The following is an 18645-nucleotide window of genomic DNA, read 5'->3' as shown; positions in this document are numbered from 1 at the left end:
AAGATAAGAGCCTACTCCCAGGCTGGAGAGATGGCTGAGTGGTTAAGAATATTAGTTGGTATTCCAGAGGCCCTGAGTTCAAGTCCCAGCACAATCATGTGTAACGAGATCTGGTGCCCTCATCTTGCCTGCAGACAGAACACTATGTAATAAATAAATGAATCTTAAAAAATCAAGAACGCACTCCCACTAGAACACTAAATTCCCCATAACATGATCGCCTCTGACGGGCTCCCCCTCTGAAGACAGTTGTGTTGGAGATGAAGGTTTCCGCCTTTGTGGACACGTTCCCATCTCAGTGGTTTCCAGACGGGAAATCCGTTAGCTGCGGGAAATGCCGTAATAGCCTAAGGGCCCTGATGCTCCCACTCACGCCCTTCCCACCACCCTGAACCTAAGGAATCTTCTCTCCTCCGCCAGGGTTTGCATGCTGTCAGCAAACCTGACTCAGTAGTGACTGGGCCAGGGAGGGTTTTCGTGATTAGTCACACACAAATTCTCTCCGCCTTTATTTACCCTGTGCGTTTCACTGTGAGTAACAGGAGTTGGCATGATGGCAATATTGGGGAAATGTTATCTCAAGTTATTTGGACTTCCTGCCTTTCCCCACAGTTGTCATCTGCCCTTACAATACCCCACTTGCCATTGACCCTCTGCAATGGTTAGGGTTTATGACTGACACTTCCAACCCCACCTCATCTCACCCACCCAGCTCCACCCCACCCCTGCTACGCAATCCATTGGAATTAAGGTGATCAATGACTTGAATTTCAAAACTCAACAGTTGATGCCAGTGGACAGGATTCAGATCTGCCAATTGTCACGTGGCTTTGTTCCTAGAAGGGACTCTGTCACAAGCCAGTTTTGTAAATGGAATGAAACTTCCTTGAAATGCCAACTTTGAGCTTTTGCAAAGATCCCAGTTTCTGACAATATATCCGCATCTGTGACCGTGGTCCCAGATATCTTTCTGGAAAGGTGTCCTGTGGCTGTGTTCATTTGTGTATTGCTGCATGAATATTAGAAGCATGGATGTTAGAAAGTTAAAGGTCCCAGGAAGTTTTGAAATGTAGAAATGTGCTTCATGGCTAGCACACCCGTGCTTCCCTAGGGAGCTCAGTGAAGGAGTCACTAATTGAACTTTCTGGGGATGTGGAACACAGGTCCATCCATTCCCCTTTATTGGCAACATTATATGCTATGACTACAAAGGAAAATAGGGCGGGTTCTCTTCTTTTCTGGCATAAAGCTACAAATAGGAGAGAGGCACAAATAAATGAACATAGGAGAGTGTAGAGGTTTGTTCAGATCATGTGGTAGTAGGGCTGGGAAGATGGTGGCTCAGTTGATAAAAGTGTTTGTAGCAGACGCACGGAGACCTGACTTTAGTTCTTCAGCTCCTAGTAAAAATATAGTGAGGCAGAGTACCTCCCTCTGTAGCTCCTAGACTGGGGCAGGCAGAGACAGAATCAGGGAGCACATTGTTCTAGTAATCAATGACCTCTAGTTCGGTATTATCTGGGGAACCGATCCTAAATTTGATCTGCTACACTAAATATTAGTGCTAACAATGCACCAAAGTTATTTTTTATAGTTACAGAGTAAAGTCATATGTTAGTGAAAATCAGGAAGATATTTTTGTGCAATAAGATCCTGGTCACTTGTTACATTGCATTTAATGAAGATCTTTAAGGAATTATCTTTCTAGTAAATGTGGGATTGTTTCCTTCAGGGGCCTAGGAACTTCCTTTGAGAGCCAGGACATGCATGGAAAGAACCAAGACCCAGATTGTTTCCTCAGAGCAACCTGCCTCCATAGATCACAGGACTCTGACTTAATACCAGCCCCAGAAACAGCTGAATGGGCTGCTCTCATGAGTTCACAAGCAAGTCCCGCTGGGATTTTCTTTGTCAACTGCCCAGAACCCAGAAACTGACTTAGAGTGGAATTGTTGCTCTAGGTCATTTCTCAGAAGAATGAAACCACAGAGTTCACCTTAAAAACAAACCAGGCTATCAAACTGGCAACTGTGTCATAAACTGAACACAAAAGCGGCAGTCAGGAACAGCTCCCAAGAGTTTCTTCCTTCTTTTTTCTTCCTTTCTTTTTTCTTTTCTTTTTTTCTTTTTCTTTTCTTTTCTTTTTTCTTTTTTTTTTTTTTTTTTTTTTTTTTGCCTTTTCACACAAAGAGGTAAAGATAAACCCTGAATCTCTCACCCTCAGTTATTGAAAGTGACAGATATTTAAGGGAGCTTCTCCTTTAGATTTGTTTGGAAGGAAAACAACTAACTAGCTAGCTAGCTAACTAGCAAGCTAACTAACTAACAGACTAAGTAATGACACACAGCGTTGGGGACAAAGCGCTGACCAATGGTGACTTCGCTGTCCTTCTGAAATGAACGATAAGAAAGGTTGCTGTAAGGAAGCCTGGAAGCTTTGCTGGCTTCTAAATACCCGCCTTTGAAAGAAACTTCGTGCTCTTATCACAACGCACTGCAAAATGAAACGAGACACGGGTCCATTTACTTGGGAGCCTAACAGCCTATAGTCCAGTGTTTAAAACAGAGGCCAGCAAAGCCAGGCTGTGCCTACAGGGACCTTCCCACCGCCCACCTGCTATCTTACCGTGCAACTCTCCACCTCTGCTCCAGTCACACCCATAACTTGATATCTGTTTACCCGAGAGGGAGCGGGTTTTGAGAAGAGATCATAAATACCCTGGCCCAATGCCCCGGTAGCCATAACAAGTGAAAAGAACATACTCGCCTGAAGATAACGTTTGGGGTATTTAAATGTGTGGGTTAAATTTTTATCCACTCTAATAACTGGATATTTTTTTTTCTTCACTCTACTTCCTACTTCTTTGCTTTGCCCTGAAGCTGCAGACACAAGGAACTTTGACGGCATAATTCCCCAGAGCCTACTGACGGATAGCCTTGTAAGGACTGCTTCCTTCCACAGTACTTGGGTGGCTGTTCTTTCTCCGAAATGGCAGGTGTGAGTGGCTGTTTAAAATATTCCATGTTTTTCTTCAACTTCTTGTTCTGGGTAAGTATTTTTCTTTCAATTATCAGTTGTATACAAGAAAGAGGAACTTGGGGGTAAATATCACAGCCGAGGACAGACTAACAGAGCTAGAGGACGAGGAGGAAAAGACAGTTTCTGTTTAACTGTTTGGATTTGTTTGTCTCCCTTTGGTTGTTTTTGGGAACTGAAAATAAGCCAATGACTCAAAAAAAAAAAAAAAAAAAAGTGTACTCAAGTTCCTTGAAGATAAACATTTCCCAAATGTTTTCATATTGTAGCAAGACTAAACACAGGGGGAAATATCCCTTAATTAAAGGGTGATTATTCTTAGCTATATGTCAATCAGCAATCTCTGGTTTAAGGACTCCAAGGAAAACTGCTTCAGGCTGGCTTCTGGTTCCCTCCCTTGACATCTGGGTTTGAAACAGGTGACTAACTAGAGGATGGTGGGATGATAAATACATGAGGGGACCATTTTCAGAGCCCCCAGGAAAAAAAAAAGGACACTCTAGGAAAAGCAGCAAGGGTATTTAATGATAAGATTCCAGCTAAGCTGGTGACTATGTGTTAGAATTTTGAAGTCAGTATTTTGATGTGTCATCAACCCACCCTTTCAAACAACAGGCTTTGTACCTAGCAGAGTATGCTTTGCTTGAAAGTCTGTTGATGTAGACTAGTGCTTCTCAACTTTCCTAATGCTGTGACCATTTAATACAGTTCCTCCTGCTGTGGAGACCCCCACCCCCCCGCCATAATATTATTATCGTTGATACTTCACAAACGTAATTTTGCTATTGCTATGAACTGTAATGTAAATGTCTGATACGAAGGCTATCTGATACGCCACCCCTGTGAAAGGGTTTCCCCACCCCAATGGGGTTGCGACCCACAGGCTGAGAACCATTGATGCAGCTAAAACAAATATATTGAAATGAAAAATGAGTATTAAGGTGTGAAGGGGTGGGCTATTTGTTTACAGGTAAATCAATGCGAATATCCCAGAGTGCTCAAATAGGAAAAAAAAAATCCTTTTATATTCTGGGTTGAAAAGTAGCATATGCATTATTAAGAATAAGAATGTGATTTGGTATCTGAACCTTTTGACCTTTAAGAGTCATGACTGGTATTGGTACAATAAACTTCTTCTCTTTTCCTTCTTAAGTTTGGGTAAAGGGCTTTATTAGAGAGTTAGGCAGAGCAGTAGGAGAAAGGAAAGGACTTCCATTGTATTAAAATAGTGATGGATTTAAATAAACTAATGTAATTTTATTGTATGAAATGACTTTGCACTCAATAGCCATGGCCAGTAGCCTTAGTGAATATAGGCGATATATTTATGACTTAAATTAATTAAATAAGTATATCAGTAAGAGAGTAAAAACATTTTGTTCTTTAACTTTGTCTTTTTCATAGAAAAAAAATTGTCTGCTTTGAAAATACTAGAAGCCAGAAAAATATTTTGAAACTCAAGAATTTATGACTTTTAAAAATTCATTTGATAAATCACTTCTCTTGAATTATTAAAGTCACTGAGAGTAGAATGTAAATGTGTTCTTTGGCTTTCTTTCAAACTTTCCAACATTCACAAACAAAGACAAATGTGGAAAATTAACTCCATTACCAGGGCTCTCAAACCATGGAACCACAGTCAATCTTACACGAATACTCTCATTCACTGGCCCAGGCAATTATGAAGAAACCATTAGGGTTATCATTTCATCTATCAATATATTAGTATGCATCTTGAAAGAAAATTGCATTTACTAATGTATCTACAATATCATCCTCATACTTTAAAAATGGAATAAGGATTTCTTAATCAGGGTTTACATTTCTAATTGCACCAAAAATGTTATTTGAACTGCAATGTAGAAAAGGTCCTCAGACTGTGGTCGGTTAATAGAGCTTGCCCTGCAATTTATATCTGTAGACTCCCCCTCTGATTCCAACATTTATCTCCTTTTTGAAATATTGTATAGTTATTCCTATTGGTCTTACCAAATTTTCTATAGTTTGAATTTTGCTGTTTGCACACACAAGGTGTACCTTAGTGTACTTTTCTATCTTCTGTATTTCTGTAAACTAGTGATGATATCAGGCCACTGGGCAAGATTTAGTCTTTTGTCTGGGAGAAACTGCTACTTCATAAGTCATACTATGTTCTTCCATCAGGGAGCATGCATGGTGTCTCTCTGTGATGATGCTCAAGCTGATTTTTGGTTCATTAAAATATTGAAATGTATGATAATCTATGGCTATCAATATGTCAAGGAGAAATTTATTGTTTAGTTGCCAGGGCATTGTGTGTTTGTGTGTGTGTATACAGGTGTGTACATATATGTGTACATGTGTGAGAAGACACACACATATATATGTATATCACATGTTTTATATATCATGAATGTGTGCACAAACATGGTATAAATATTTCTTTCTTAATTTTTAGCCATATTTCAAAGTGAGTTAGCTTTCTCCTACCATTCAACAATGAGATAATATTTTCCTTATGAAATGAAAATGTGGTCTGATACAGTTTTTATCCTTATTGTTGTACAATTTATTCTGGCTTTTTGATAAAAGGCTCTTTGCTTTGGTTTCTGAATCTTCTTGACATGATTATAATGATCTTTATAACTTCTTTATTATTAAGTGGGACAAGGTATCCTGGGCTCATCTGCCCATTTCCTGGCCGAAGTTAAACTATTTATTTCTTCATGAAGAAATGTAGGAAAAAGCTACAGCAGATCAATATTTTAAAAACAGAGAATGTGACGGTCTGATGGATAGAAGAAGTCTGTCTAGTTCACAAACAGGAATTTGGAATAGATCCAAATTTTGAGTCGAAACATTACATAAGGGCACTCCTGGCAAGTGCTGTGCAATGGGATTTAAGGTAAAAGATTCAGTGTCAGTCACAGGGGTGCTATCTGTGTGCCATTGCAATCCCAGACACCGTCACAGCTTTCCTGGGTAAACTCTAATTACTTTATGGTTACAATCTGTTCTTTCTCCGATGTCACACAGGGAAGCTTACTGATACTGTAGATTTCAGTTAGATAATTCTAACTTCCTTCACGGATTTTCCTCCTCCCTATGTGAGGTGGGGCCTGCAACCTGTACATAAGGGACAGTGACCCTCAGCGAGGATAATAGATGGAAAGACGAATGATAACGTCCGAGCCACGCGTGACATCAACGTTTTAAATCAAGATGCAGGCATCTGGAGTTGTTTCTGAGGGCGAGGGGGGCGGGCATTCCTGTCTTGTGTCTCCCCTCAGCCCAGAGTTCTCAGTTGGAAAGTTATGATCCCTCATAGGAAATTAGCAATTTGTCACATCCTTAATGTTTACACGAGCATAAATTTTAATGTTCCCATTGATGTGGTTTTCTTGTAGATTTCCATGGCCTTGTGTTTTCAAATGCATTCTTTCTGGTTCTAAATTGTGAAATGTGGCTTTTTTTAAAGTGAGGCCAGCTGTTGAAATATCTCTGAGATATGAATATGGTCATTTGATCTAAACATACTGGCTTCTCTTCAGGGAGAATTTGATGTGCCACACAAATATATGGTGACTTACGTGTGATAGAATTACTAATCAAAGGAAAGCATGTGAATTGAAAATCATTCCCAGTCGTGCTGGAGATGCTGCAAAGGAGAGAATCAGAGGTGTTATCGAAAATAGAAAACCCATATCCCTCAGTCATATGTCAAACGTGGGAAATGCCCAAATTTTCTCACGCCCTTCTTAGATAGGGCAAGCTTGGGAGTGTCAAAGGAGCTTAGGGCTTCCTGGGCATCTGGGTATGTATGGATCCTTTTATGAAAGATGCGGGATAATAAAATCCAGACACAGAGCACCATGCAGAGATCACGTTTCATGAAGAAAAGCACAGTGATACATTACCAGTCTTCAAATGAGCACAGTGAGGGGAAGGGGCTAATCCTGAAAGCTGAAGGCATCTGCACCCAAAGGGAGCAATGGATAATGGGGTTTGAAGTGTTCAGAAAGTAGTCTAACAAGGACCAAGTCCAGGAACCAGTGACTCAGGGTTTAGGTCATTGTCTTTTCTACACTGGGTGTAGAGTTAAGGGCTTAGAGGTAAAGCAGGCATATCTCTGAGATAAGGGTACCTCATAAATATTAGGACACAATTATGTTTTATCCCATTGGGTGATGAAAAGCCCTGTGACCAACAGGTCACCGTGGCTGAAATCTACGGTCTTTGTAAATACAGTGGCTGCTTGTCATTGTACAGTTAATGCTATTCATTTGAACCTTGGTAACAGCAAGGGTGTAAGAGCTCAGGCATAGGGATTTTAGGTCAAACAAGGTACCACCTCTTTACCAGCTGTTCTTCCTTGGAGGGAACAGCTTCTCTGCACTTTACAGCTTGTTGTCTGTAGCTCTATGAACCTCCTTAGGTCATTGTGATGATTGAATGAGTTAATAAGTGCTTACCAAGAATGGCGTTTCGACCAGCATTTTATAGGCATTTTAATGAAAAAGATATGAAAATATTTCATAATATGGTGGATAATTTTCCATGTTGGTGTTTGGACCAGAGGAGGAACTAAGACTGAACAAATTTATGATAAGACAAAAATTCTCCCACTGCAGGTAAAGAAATGGGGGGAAAATGTGGATTCACGCAGATTGTGTGATGTGGGTTGTTCTTAGGCTGTGAATATGTGTTGCTTTTATTGGCTGATGAATAAAGCTGTTTTGGCCAATGGGCAGGCAAAATACAGCTAGGTGGGTGGGAATTCCAAACAAAGATGTAGAGAGTAGGAAGGCAGCCTCTGGAGACACCTTGTAGCCTCTGAAGGAGTAACATGCCTGAGCATCACTGGTAAGCCACAGCCTCGTGGCAGTACAAAGAAGAATAGAAATGGAATAATTTATAAGAGAGATAGCCAGTAGTAAGCCTGAGCCATTAGCCAAATAATTATATTGACTATATTAGCCTCTGAGTAATTATTTCATAAGTGGCTGTGGGACCCAGCGGGCTGGAGAGAAACTGGTCCAGTGGAACTGGGGAAGACAGAGAAAACATCGAAGTACAATTGTGATTCAGATCCTGAACACACCCTATTGCTTTGTGTGCTAACTTACGTTTGTTGGATGTCTGGACTGGCTTCTATGTGCATAAATAGAAGATGGCACTTTCACCTAGAAAGTTAATTGCAAGAATTAATTAAGGATTTTTACAAAAACTTATTAGCAAGGATTGGTATGCAGAAATTTAATTGTTTTTTGGATCATATTTGCTTTTTAATATAAAAACTTGCCCCTCAAATGATGATTGTATTTTATGCGTGGAAGGCTTTTTAAAACATAAGCATAATTTTAGTCCTACTTGACCTTTCTCTTTTCTCACAAGGCAAAGAGTCTGTGAAAATGAAGGGGATATACCCTCAATGATGCTGGCCACTACTCTAGATAGATGAGACCCCAAATGTCCCCACCCAAGGGGCCACAAGCCTGTTGCTGTGGGTAACACAGATTCTTCTCCACTAATGAGCATTGGGAGCAGTTGTAAGCTGAGCTTGGGTTTCCAGGAACCCACATGAATTCCTGTCAAGTCCTACAGAGTTCAAATCAGAAGTTAGCTCATAATGTCTTCCCATTATCTTTGTAACATTTTGTTGACTTCAGCGTATTTTCTGTCTTAGTCTGCTTGGGAAGATATTACTGTGATTGGTAGTTGAAACAACAGAAATTCATTACCTATAGTTCTGAAAGCTGGGAGGTCTAAGGTAGAGGTGATGGCCATTTGAGAGTCTGATGAGGGTCCTATTCCTGCCTTCTTACTATGTTCTCATGTGGTCCTTCCAAGAGATTAAGTTAGTGGAGAGAGATGGATCTTGCTCATGAGGTCCACAATCTTACTGGATTAGAATTCTGCCTCAATGAGTTCATTTAACCTTAATTATCTCCTAAAAGTCCTATTTCTAGATATAGTCATTGGAACAGTGTTTAATGTAAGAGTGTAGGGAGATGCTAATCAGACTATGGCTTGCCCATACGCAAACATCAAAATTCTCAGAACACTGATTCTGACCAATCACATCCTAATTGTAAAAATCAAAGACATCACCTTACAACTTGGTAAAACCACAGTGACTCTCCTGAAAGTGAAACCAGAGCAAAGATGGGCCAGTTAGTTCTACGGTGTCTGATGTTGCCAGGCCTAGAGCCAGTGTATTAATACCTTTTATTTCACACTATTACAACAAAAAGTGTCTAGAGCTGGACATATCTGAACAACAAACTTAGAGTCAAAGGCTAGGGATGGGAAGGGCCCCATGAACTCTCTGTGAGGGTCCATCTTAATGCAATGGGAGTCAAACTCCATTAATTATTGTTGTAGAAATGTGTAAATGCATTACCTGTAGGTGTTATATGTATAGGTTTACAAGGCTGAGCATTTGGTGTTGTCTTAAAGCCTTCTCTTTGATATTATGATAGATCCCAGATAAACAATAGTTACTAGGGTAATTAACATTACTTTTATTTAAATTTAAAGACAAGAGTAATTATTAGGATGATCAGTATAAGGATGTGGGGAATTGAAGATCAGGGTAGATGAGGCAATATGGAATGGTATGAGCAGCACTAAGGACCTTTTGAAAAACCGTATGAAAACCTACTACTACAGAAGCTTCCTAAAGTCTACGTATATATAAAAGAAATTTAAACGGAGTTACCATGTAATAGGGAGACAATATCCCAACTGGACATCATATGCTATCAAATAAAACTCCCAGTACCAAGAATGGGTTATATCTTTTTGAGTTCTTGATCAAAAGGTTCCCATAGACTTGCCCCAAACATTACAGGCAATTGCTAACTGATTCTATTAGCTGCCCTCGACAACCTTGCTGCTTAATCCACCACAGGCTTATGTTATCAAACATGGAGAAATCTGGCTGGTACTCCAAGGAAAGCTTCAACCCTCCTGGTTAAGAGCTCTATATGCTTCTGAAGCAGAAAAGTCATCATGGGTTTCTTCCGGTTATGAGTCCTGAGTGCTGTAATAACAACCTGCCTCTAAAATATGCCCACTAGTGTAAGAGTGGCAGGGTTGTTATAGGAAGAACCAACCACTTTTTCATGAGATGGAATCTAGTCCTGATACTGCTAAAGAAGTCAAGAACCTGAGACTAGATAGGTCATGGTACTCAAAACAACAAACAAACAAACAAACCATTACTATTATTCTGCTAAATGAACATAACAATAAAATGACCCCTAATGGCATATTTCTCTACCCAAAGACCAGTGCCTTCCTCAGACCTCATCAGAGAAGCTTCTTCTTGCAGTAGATGGGAATTAACATGGAAACACACAACTGGACAATACACAGTGAAAGACTCTGGAGTGCTCATCCCTGAGTAGAATCTTTTTTATTTTATTTTATTTTCATCACAGCTCTCCCCTGTAGGCTCAGGATCTATGTAGAAGAGGGGGGTAGGAAGATCGTAAGAGTCAGAGGTGACGGGTGATTTTAAGGGAACAGACACAAAAGCACAGATACATGTATGAATCCACACAGGCAGTGAAAGCATGCATGGGATACGCTCAGGAGATACAAAATCCCGGCTCAAAGCCGGGGAAGTGGGCACAGACTCCCAGCCCCAGGCAAGAGGCTGCTCACAAATGATGGCAACTGGCAGAAGGAGAATCGATTTTCTTTAAAGGAGTCATATTGGGTATATCAACCATTCTCCAGGCAGACTCCATGCTCATTGTCAACACACAAATCAGACTTCGTGCTTTCTAGTGCGTTTTCCTCTTCTTGTTTGTAAGGAAGAAAGAACTTGAAACGGTGTAGGAAGGGAGGCAGGATGGCCTGGGAGTGGGGGCATGGAAAAGAATATGATAAAAAAATGTACACTATGAAATTCCCCAAGAATAAATTAAAAAAGGTGATCAGTATAAACGTACTTAAGGGACAATAAGAAGACCGAAAACACCAGTAAGGAAATCAATTAAGAAAGAAGAAAAGTGTAATTATTACAAAGTCATCATCAGAAGGTCTCTTGGTTATCTTTTGACACTAATTGTCACTCTCTGGCTTGCTAACTCCCACCTGCTGACATGGGTCCTAATCTTCATTTGTAAATATTAGCTTTATTGGAAAGAAGGGTAATGAGGCTTGCAACTCTAAACTTTTATTAATTTATGTTGTATAGTGTCTATCTATCTATAGCTGTATATATACATATATATATATATATATATATGCATGTAAGAGAGTCAGTTGCATAGGTAATTATCTACTGAACAAAGAATTTTGTTCTTTTCTTAAATTGCATAGAAGATTGGGGCAATTTTTATAGGAGTTAGAGCATGAAATAAGGGCAGATTGGTTAGGAGTTGGCCTGGATTTCAATCTTGTGACTATACTCTATCAGGATTCAGTAACTTTATCTTAATAGTTTAGACTTTGATAACTTTTGAGGTCTTTTAGGCAGCAAAGATTCCATGTTTCCTTAGCTGCAGTGAACTCCTTATTCCTTTAGTAAGCCCCTTGGCCTTATTTCTACTGCAAACTTAATGAGTAGCATTAAAAGTTCTGCTGAAGGTTGCAGGCATGTGGCTCAACCATGCGCACATAAAAGCAATGACCCTCCAAGGTTACTGGGTTTTGGAGAATTCAGACATTTCTTTGTTAGTGTGTGGAAAGGTCAGAAAGCTCTAGAAAGTCCTCCAAGGCTGACTAAGTCTTATATGTCACCAGAGTTTCCCTCAGCATATCGATCTAATAATACATCTTGGATTTTTTTTTTTGAAGACTCTATGTGTATCTCTTTCTTTTTTAACCTCGAGAGACAAGAGTTTTCCTTACACTAAAGTAAAACGTGTTTCACATTTTATGTGTTGGCCGTGGTCCAAATTAAATAATCTGGTAGAGTCATTAAAGGAATTTAAGACTTTAAAAACTGTTCACCATTGTTTCTTTTCTAGGGGTAAGCCTTACTACCTAAAAGAATCTATTTTTAAAAAGGTTTGAGTTTAAAACTACTGATTAATATATACTACCACTGCTAAACTTCACATTTTGTCAAATTCTCTATTGTTTATCTTTGCAAACTTGATTCTTCCTCAGAAATCCTGAATGCATGTTTTATGATTAATGAGTTATGCCTTTCTTTCTTGGTCCAAAATAGAGTTCAAGAGTCAAATCCAGGAGTATGTTAGGGATATCTTATCTTTCAACCATGGGGGGGGCACATGATTGGAATTAAATTATATGAACTGTTTCTTGTCTCAACTAGATTGTTATTCTTATCTAATCTCATAGACTGCTAAGGAGTCCGTCAGACTGTAATCATCTGGTTATCAATAAACTATTGCAGCAAGATAAATGGAGTTTATGGAATTAGCATTTCATTTTATATTTATACTCAACGTTTCTTTCTTCCCTGCATTTCTGCAGATATGTGGAACGTTGATCCTGGCACTAGCAGTGTGGATGAGAGTGAGCAAGGATGGCAAAGAGGTAAATATAGGTACACAACGCAACTCTATCTCCATAATGAATAGTAATGGCAATAATGATGACAGGCAGTAAGTGCTTTATTCCATCTTTCTTAAATGTCTCCCTTACCACTTGTGATGTTCTTTGGGTTCTCAATTCAAGCCATCAAAATTGCCTATTATGAGCTGGGCGTTGGTGGTGCACACCTTTAATCCCAGCACTTGTGAGGCAGAGGCAGGTGGATCTGAGTGAGTTAGAAGCCAGCCTGGTCTACAAATCGAGTTCCAGGACAGCCAGGACTGTTACACAGAGAAACGCTGTCTTGAAAAACCAAACAACAACAACAACAACAACAAAAATTGCTTGTTATATGCCTTGTGTGGAGCAGTCCTTCCGGAGAGCTGAGAGGGTATGTTATTGTCAAAGAAGCATCTGTGCTTGTGAAGGGAAGGCGATTTCTCTGGCATGGATAGAGATCTATCATCAAAGCTACCAAAAAAATGTAAGAGTTAATCAATCCAGTTGGGGCTGGTCAGTCACTTGGCCAAGGGTCCAGCCCTCAAGAAGGCTGGTTTACCATAAGCCATGTTAAAAATACAGGAAGAGTTATATCCTTAACGAAATAATGCATTTTCCTTCTCTGAGTCCAGCTCTCCGTGTAATTGATAACGAAGAATCGCATTAGGCAGGATGCCCACTACATAGCTGCCACATGGCTGTTTGTCTGACCTCCCCCGCTGAACATGTCGACTCAACTCAAACAGCATTGCTTCCTATCTTCCTCTTAGCCATCTTCTTCCACGAAGCTGCCAGGATTTGTGGCTCGTCTGCCCTGGGCTTTCTCATTTAAGCTCAAATTATCTTTGAGCTTTCTTCTGAACCCATTCTTAAATTCTTTTCTCAGTGAGACTAAGAACCCTGAGTGGTGACCCCAGTTTCCCCAGTAACATGTGTCACCCTACGTGACGTGGGGTTCTCCCCCAGTGGCATTATTTTCAGACTAGAAAGACTTTAACACAAGGAGATGTAGGCTGGGGCCTAAGGGGAGTCTTGCATCCTTCATCACTGAAGGCCAGGCCAATGAGCAGCTTGGAGACACAGAAAAGCGGAGACACCTTTCTTCCCCACTGAGAGCGAGTGCTCTGGTACACTCTGATTAGGACACAGCTGATCCCAAGGTGCTTGGGATGAGAGTGGAGAGGAACGGGATTGTATGTAGTCTTCAGGGGCATCACGGCACAAGGAATAACGTATTTATGTACTTCTCACTACCGGCCTTGGAGGCAGCCACTTCAACCAGAGGCTGTCACACTAGTGTGACTCGGGAGGTGTTCAGCTTCTTGATCTCACACACAGTTAACAAGAACAATCTCTTCAGTCCCTACACCTCTTCATCCCAGGGGCAGAGCTCTTAGCAATATGCCCCCGTGTTTGGAAGTTTAGTTTCCAGGTGCAACTCCAGCCCCAGCCTCTGGACTCAACCCATGATATTTCTTTTCCACGCTAAGGTGTTACAGATGTGCAGGGGAGGGGGGAAGGGTAGGTGTGTGGCTCCGTTATTGCTTCACATTTATCCAAATTAACTCCACACTGGCCCCATTTCTCGGCTCCCTAATTTCCATTCTCTTCTTCCCTCTCAATTCAAAGAGTGCACCGTTCACCCCCCTATCCCCCCACACGGCCCCACCCCCAACCCCAGGGGCTTAGCTCCTATTCTTTGCTCACCCTTGGTTACGAAGCCAGGCTCTTGGTGGAGTCACATCTGTTGTTAGGGCCTTTTCAGAGGTTTTGTACCAATAGTTTTCCTCTCTTAAGAATTCTGATTCCTATTGAATATTATAAAGATAATAGTAAGCCAGCGGTGAAGACAGTCCTCTAAAATTACTTAAATTATTATTATGTCATAGTGCAACTAACCACCTTGGGGGCATGATTTCGTGGAAAGAAGGATTAAAAGCAAACTGGCAGCTGGATTTTTTTTTTTCCTTTTCTAATATGGACAGCATTACCAGAAATATTCATTCCCCCATCCCTCCCTCCTCATCTTCCCTCTTTCCCTCTCTGTGGCTTCTTCTCTTATGACTTTTTAAAATTTTCTATCCCACGAGAGTCCAGAGAACCCCTAAGGCTCTTAGCTACTTCCTCATTCTATACTTCACTGGTAGGGGCTGGGTGAGGCAGCCTCCAGTTCATCAGAATTCCACTCATTATTTATTCTGATAAACGTGGCTCCAAACTCCAGATGGTCCCGGGGTGAGAAGAAGAGGAAGAGGGTTTTGAAGGTGTATGTAATCTGTCTGACTTTAGGGCTCATAATTAAAAAAAAAAAAACTAACAACCATCACTCTGTGGGTGTGGGTACTCTGGACTTTTGAAGATGTGTGCACCGCCTGATTTTTATACTATTACTTGATTTCTGGCCCATGTTTTCTTTCTACCCAGTGTTTCTGTTAAGCAAACTTGGTGTTTAGTCTGTGAAGAAATGGCACACATTGAATACATTAAACGAGAGCCTTTGTCCTTGAGAGAATGTGACTCTGACTCCACATCTGGGGTTTGGGATGGAGTACAAGGGCTAGGCAGCCCCGCGCTGTCAGCCTCCTGCCCAGAACTGGAGTCAAGACAACCAGCCTGGCTTTCGTGAAGTTAGCTTGAGGCGTCAGTGGCAAAGAGTCATGACTGAGTGGAGAGCTCCATTTTATTTCTGGGGAAGTAGGACTAGTAGTTTCACAAGGGCCAACATGAGAACAAACACGTAAAAGAATGATGGGGAGCCGGCATCTCTTTCTGCTAACGTGGCTTGGAAGGAGAAGTTTTAAGGGTAAACTCAATAGCTTCCAAGGCCAAAATCTAGGGCACCACCCTTGTTCGGGACATCTCTTCTAATCTAAAGAAGATCCCAGAAGCCTCATCTTTCAGACTCACCAGCACCCTCTTTAGAATGTCTCCCTTTTTCTTAAGAAACACACAGGTTCTGTTTATATGGGACAGCTTTGGAAACCTTTCTGGGTTTCTGCTGGGAAAATCATCCGGCTCAGATTTCTAGCTCATTCTTCAGTAAGAATAGGCATTTGTGACTGGTAGAAGGTCAGAATGCGGCTTTCTTTCAGCCTGTCCCCTGGCAGTGGGTGGCCTCACAAAGTCCTTAATGACTTCCTGTGCAGGTGTCAGCCACACTTCTTAGATAGTCAACCTATTACCTCTGGGTCTGTCCTGAGCTCTAGCAACCTTGCTACATGTTTAGATGCTGACCAGACAGAGCTACCTTCCCGAAGATGCTTTTTGTCTCTAATCTCACGCCTGCTTATTAACAACAATGATTTATCTGGCTTTAATAATTTTCTAATCTAGCCAGTCATGGTGGTGGCACACACCTTTAATCCCAGCACTTTGTAGGCAGAGGCCAATCTGGGCTACAGAGTGAGTTCTAGGTCAGCCGTAGCTGCTTTCCAGAGAAACCCTGTCCGCAAAACCAAAATGATAAATTTCTAATCCTTTTGAATATTTTATCAATGTGTTGTGAATTTCATACATTCAACACAAGGTATCTTGATTGGATTCATCCCCCACTGCTCCCAGATCTATCCAGTCTACTCCTTCCAAAATTGTGTCTTCTTTTGTTGCTGTAGTAACCCACCAAGCCCAATTTATGTTGCCCACATGTGGGGCTGTCCACCAGAGCAGAGCCGTCTATCTGCCAGGACCAACAACCGTAAAGAAAACTAATCGTCCCTCCCAAGAAGTCTGGCTCCAGTCTTAACAACAAAACAAACAAACACACATACAAACAAAAATCTCTCCTCAAAATAAATGCAAAAATTTATAACATAACCAGGCTTGAAATCTGTAAATCTAAGCATTATGTATAAGCAATTACTTTTATAGACAAAGGAGGCATTACAAACCACAGAACTGGCCTATTTCTCTTTTACAAACTGCAAACGGACCCTGAGGTTAGCTTGCTGACCTGCCATTACACACTTGTTACATATCTGGACCCCAAGTAGAATGTGGATCTAGGCTTTTGTAATTTCAGAACATGCTTTCATATTGACCATTGAATAAACATTTCCCATAGGCCATGAATGGATTTAAAAAGCTTTTGAAACAGAAGGATCTCTAATGGCATGTTATTTATGGATTCATTTGGTAACGGGACCTGTGGGTGGTCTGGGAGATCACAGAATACAGAGTCTTGAGTATCTTTCCTTGGAGACAACCCAGTTCCTAGAGGTTCTAGGTGGTGTGGGGCTGTACACAGTATGCATGCGTACACGACGGCACAAGACCTCCATCTTTAGTTGTAATTGACTACTGCACTTGCATGGAGTGGGACAAATGCTCTATGAGTCTGAAGTGCTGTGAGGTTAACGTACAAGTAGATGCCTGTGTCACATGTGCAAAAACCGAGTTATGCCAGAGGAGTAGCTCATCCTCCATAAACAGACCTAAGGTATTTTCCTCAACATCCCATCATTTGATAGTCTGGCAAAATTAAAGTCTCTGGGTTCAGTCCTTCTGGGAATGAGAAGATGAGCGTTGATACGGACTACCAGGAACTGGGCTGATTGCATCCTTACCAAGTGCGAGAGCGTGTCTATTAACCCAGAACCATTTCAGCCAGTTCCTGCTTCCTTGCCTATTTAGTTCAAAGGCAACCTGCTTTAATTTTGATCACCACAGTTTTGCCCGTTCTTCAACTCCATGTGAACGGATTTTACAGCATCTTACAGGATCTTGCTCTTTTATGTATGGCTTCTTCAGCTCAGCCTGACCCTGACATTCATGTTGTAACCAGCAGTGTCTTGAGGACCTTGGGGAGCTTTTTAAGTCAAAAAATAATTAGATTGTCATAAAGCACAGCCTTTGTCATAGTACTCTATATATCGGATGTACAATGTGTGAACCAAAGATCCCACCAAGAGGACAAAAAGTACTTTCCTTTCTTAGAAACAACTTTAAAGAGGCTGTTACAGTTCCTCCACTCAGCATCTACCATTTCGTTCTAGGAGAATTATCCTAGAATTACATGACCCAGGAAGGTGGCATTTCAGCAGACCGTGAGCTCTGCCCCGACAGAGATTTTCTATGGTTTAAGATCACAGAATCTTCTCGGGGGTTCAGAACAGGGCCTGGCACCTAGAGGGTACTCAAGGGATATTTGGAAAATGAATAACACAAACATCACGTCGAGGAATTCACACGGCCCATCTCTTCTGTTTCTAGATCATCACTTCTGGAGATGCTAGTCCAAACCCCTTGGTTGCTGTGAACATCTTGATTGCGGTGGGGGCCATCATTATGGTTCTGGGCTTCCTAGGATGCTGTGGCGCTGTGAAAGAAAGCCGGTGCATGCTTCTCTTGGTGGGTTCCAGACCAATCCCAGACGGCATCCACTGTCCAGACCCCAAGGGTTCTCTGTCAAGCTTGTGAAGTCCTAATTTATCTTAGAGAATTTGAATCTGAAAGATACTATAGCTCAGGATTTTTGATTACCTTGTCTTGAATTTGAGGGTAAATTTTAGAGTCTAAAAGCAGGCAGATAACATTTTAATTAGTCATGCCTTCCTTCACTTGTTTGGTCATTCATCCAAGCAACGTGACCATGTTTCTGTGTGTCAGACACTGTGTTAAGTGATACGGATCACCTTAGGACGGGACCCATACATAGGGGCAAGTGAAAATACACTGCAGTGAAAATGATGGCAGAGGAGGAAGGTGCAGATGGGGGAGGGGAGGGGCAGATTTCAAGCCAGGGGTAGAAGTGTCTAACCTGTCTGCCTAGACGAGGGAGCCATGTGGTTACCGGGAAGGGAGCCTGGGATCCAGGGCGGCTGCGTGTGAGGAATGAGCGTATCTTGGGTGTGGCTGGAGAGAGCACCAGGGCTATTATCTCCAGTAATGATGGGGGGTGTATTTGTGTGGGCAGTAAAGTAGATGCTGTGCTAACGAAATTGCAAGGGAGATAACCAGATGTGTGACTTAGGGTTTTCCAGAAGGGTGGGATAGCCCACAGGCATTCCCTTTTTATCGTATACACTAGCAAGTAATGGACAGATCTTGGCGGATTGTTAGAAAATGGAGTGTTTGTCGGGTATAAATGTGAACGAACCTAAACTGTTTACATAATT

The 18645-nt window shown here is 41.3% G+C and overlaps 1 protein-coding gene across 1 annotated transcript in view; it reads left to right on the top strand.

Annotated features, from left to right (window-relative positions):
• Positions 1 to 2616: 2616 nt before the first annotated feature.
• The window catches only part of Tspan8 (tetraspanin 8), a 28998-nt gene continuing 12969 nt past the window's right edge, over positions 2617 to 18645 (top strand). The window contains exons 1-3 of the mRNA XM_051176225.1: positions 2617 to 3049; positions 12473 to 12535; positions 17741 to 17878. Of these exons, the coding sequence (XP_051032182.1) occupies positions 2990 to 3049; positions 12473 to 12535; positions 17741 to 17878 (261 nt within the window). The 5' untranslated portion in view covers positions 2617 to 2989. The remainder of the gene's footprint in view (positions 3050 to 12472; positions 12536 to 17740; positions 17879 to 18645) is intronic.

This window comes from Phodopus roborovskii, unplaced genomic scaffold (genome assembly GCF_943737965.1).
Source record: "Phodopus roborovskii unplaced genomic scaffold, PHOROB, whole genome shotgun sequence".
Lineage (NCBI taxonomy): Eukaryota > Metazoa > Chordata > Mammalia > Rodentia > Cricetidae > Phodopus > Phodopus roborovskii.
Note: the sequence above shows the minus strand (reverse complement) of the source record. Positions and strands in the feature narration are given on the sequence as shown.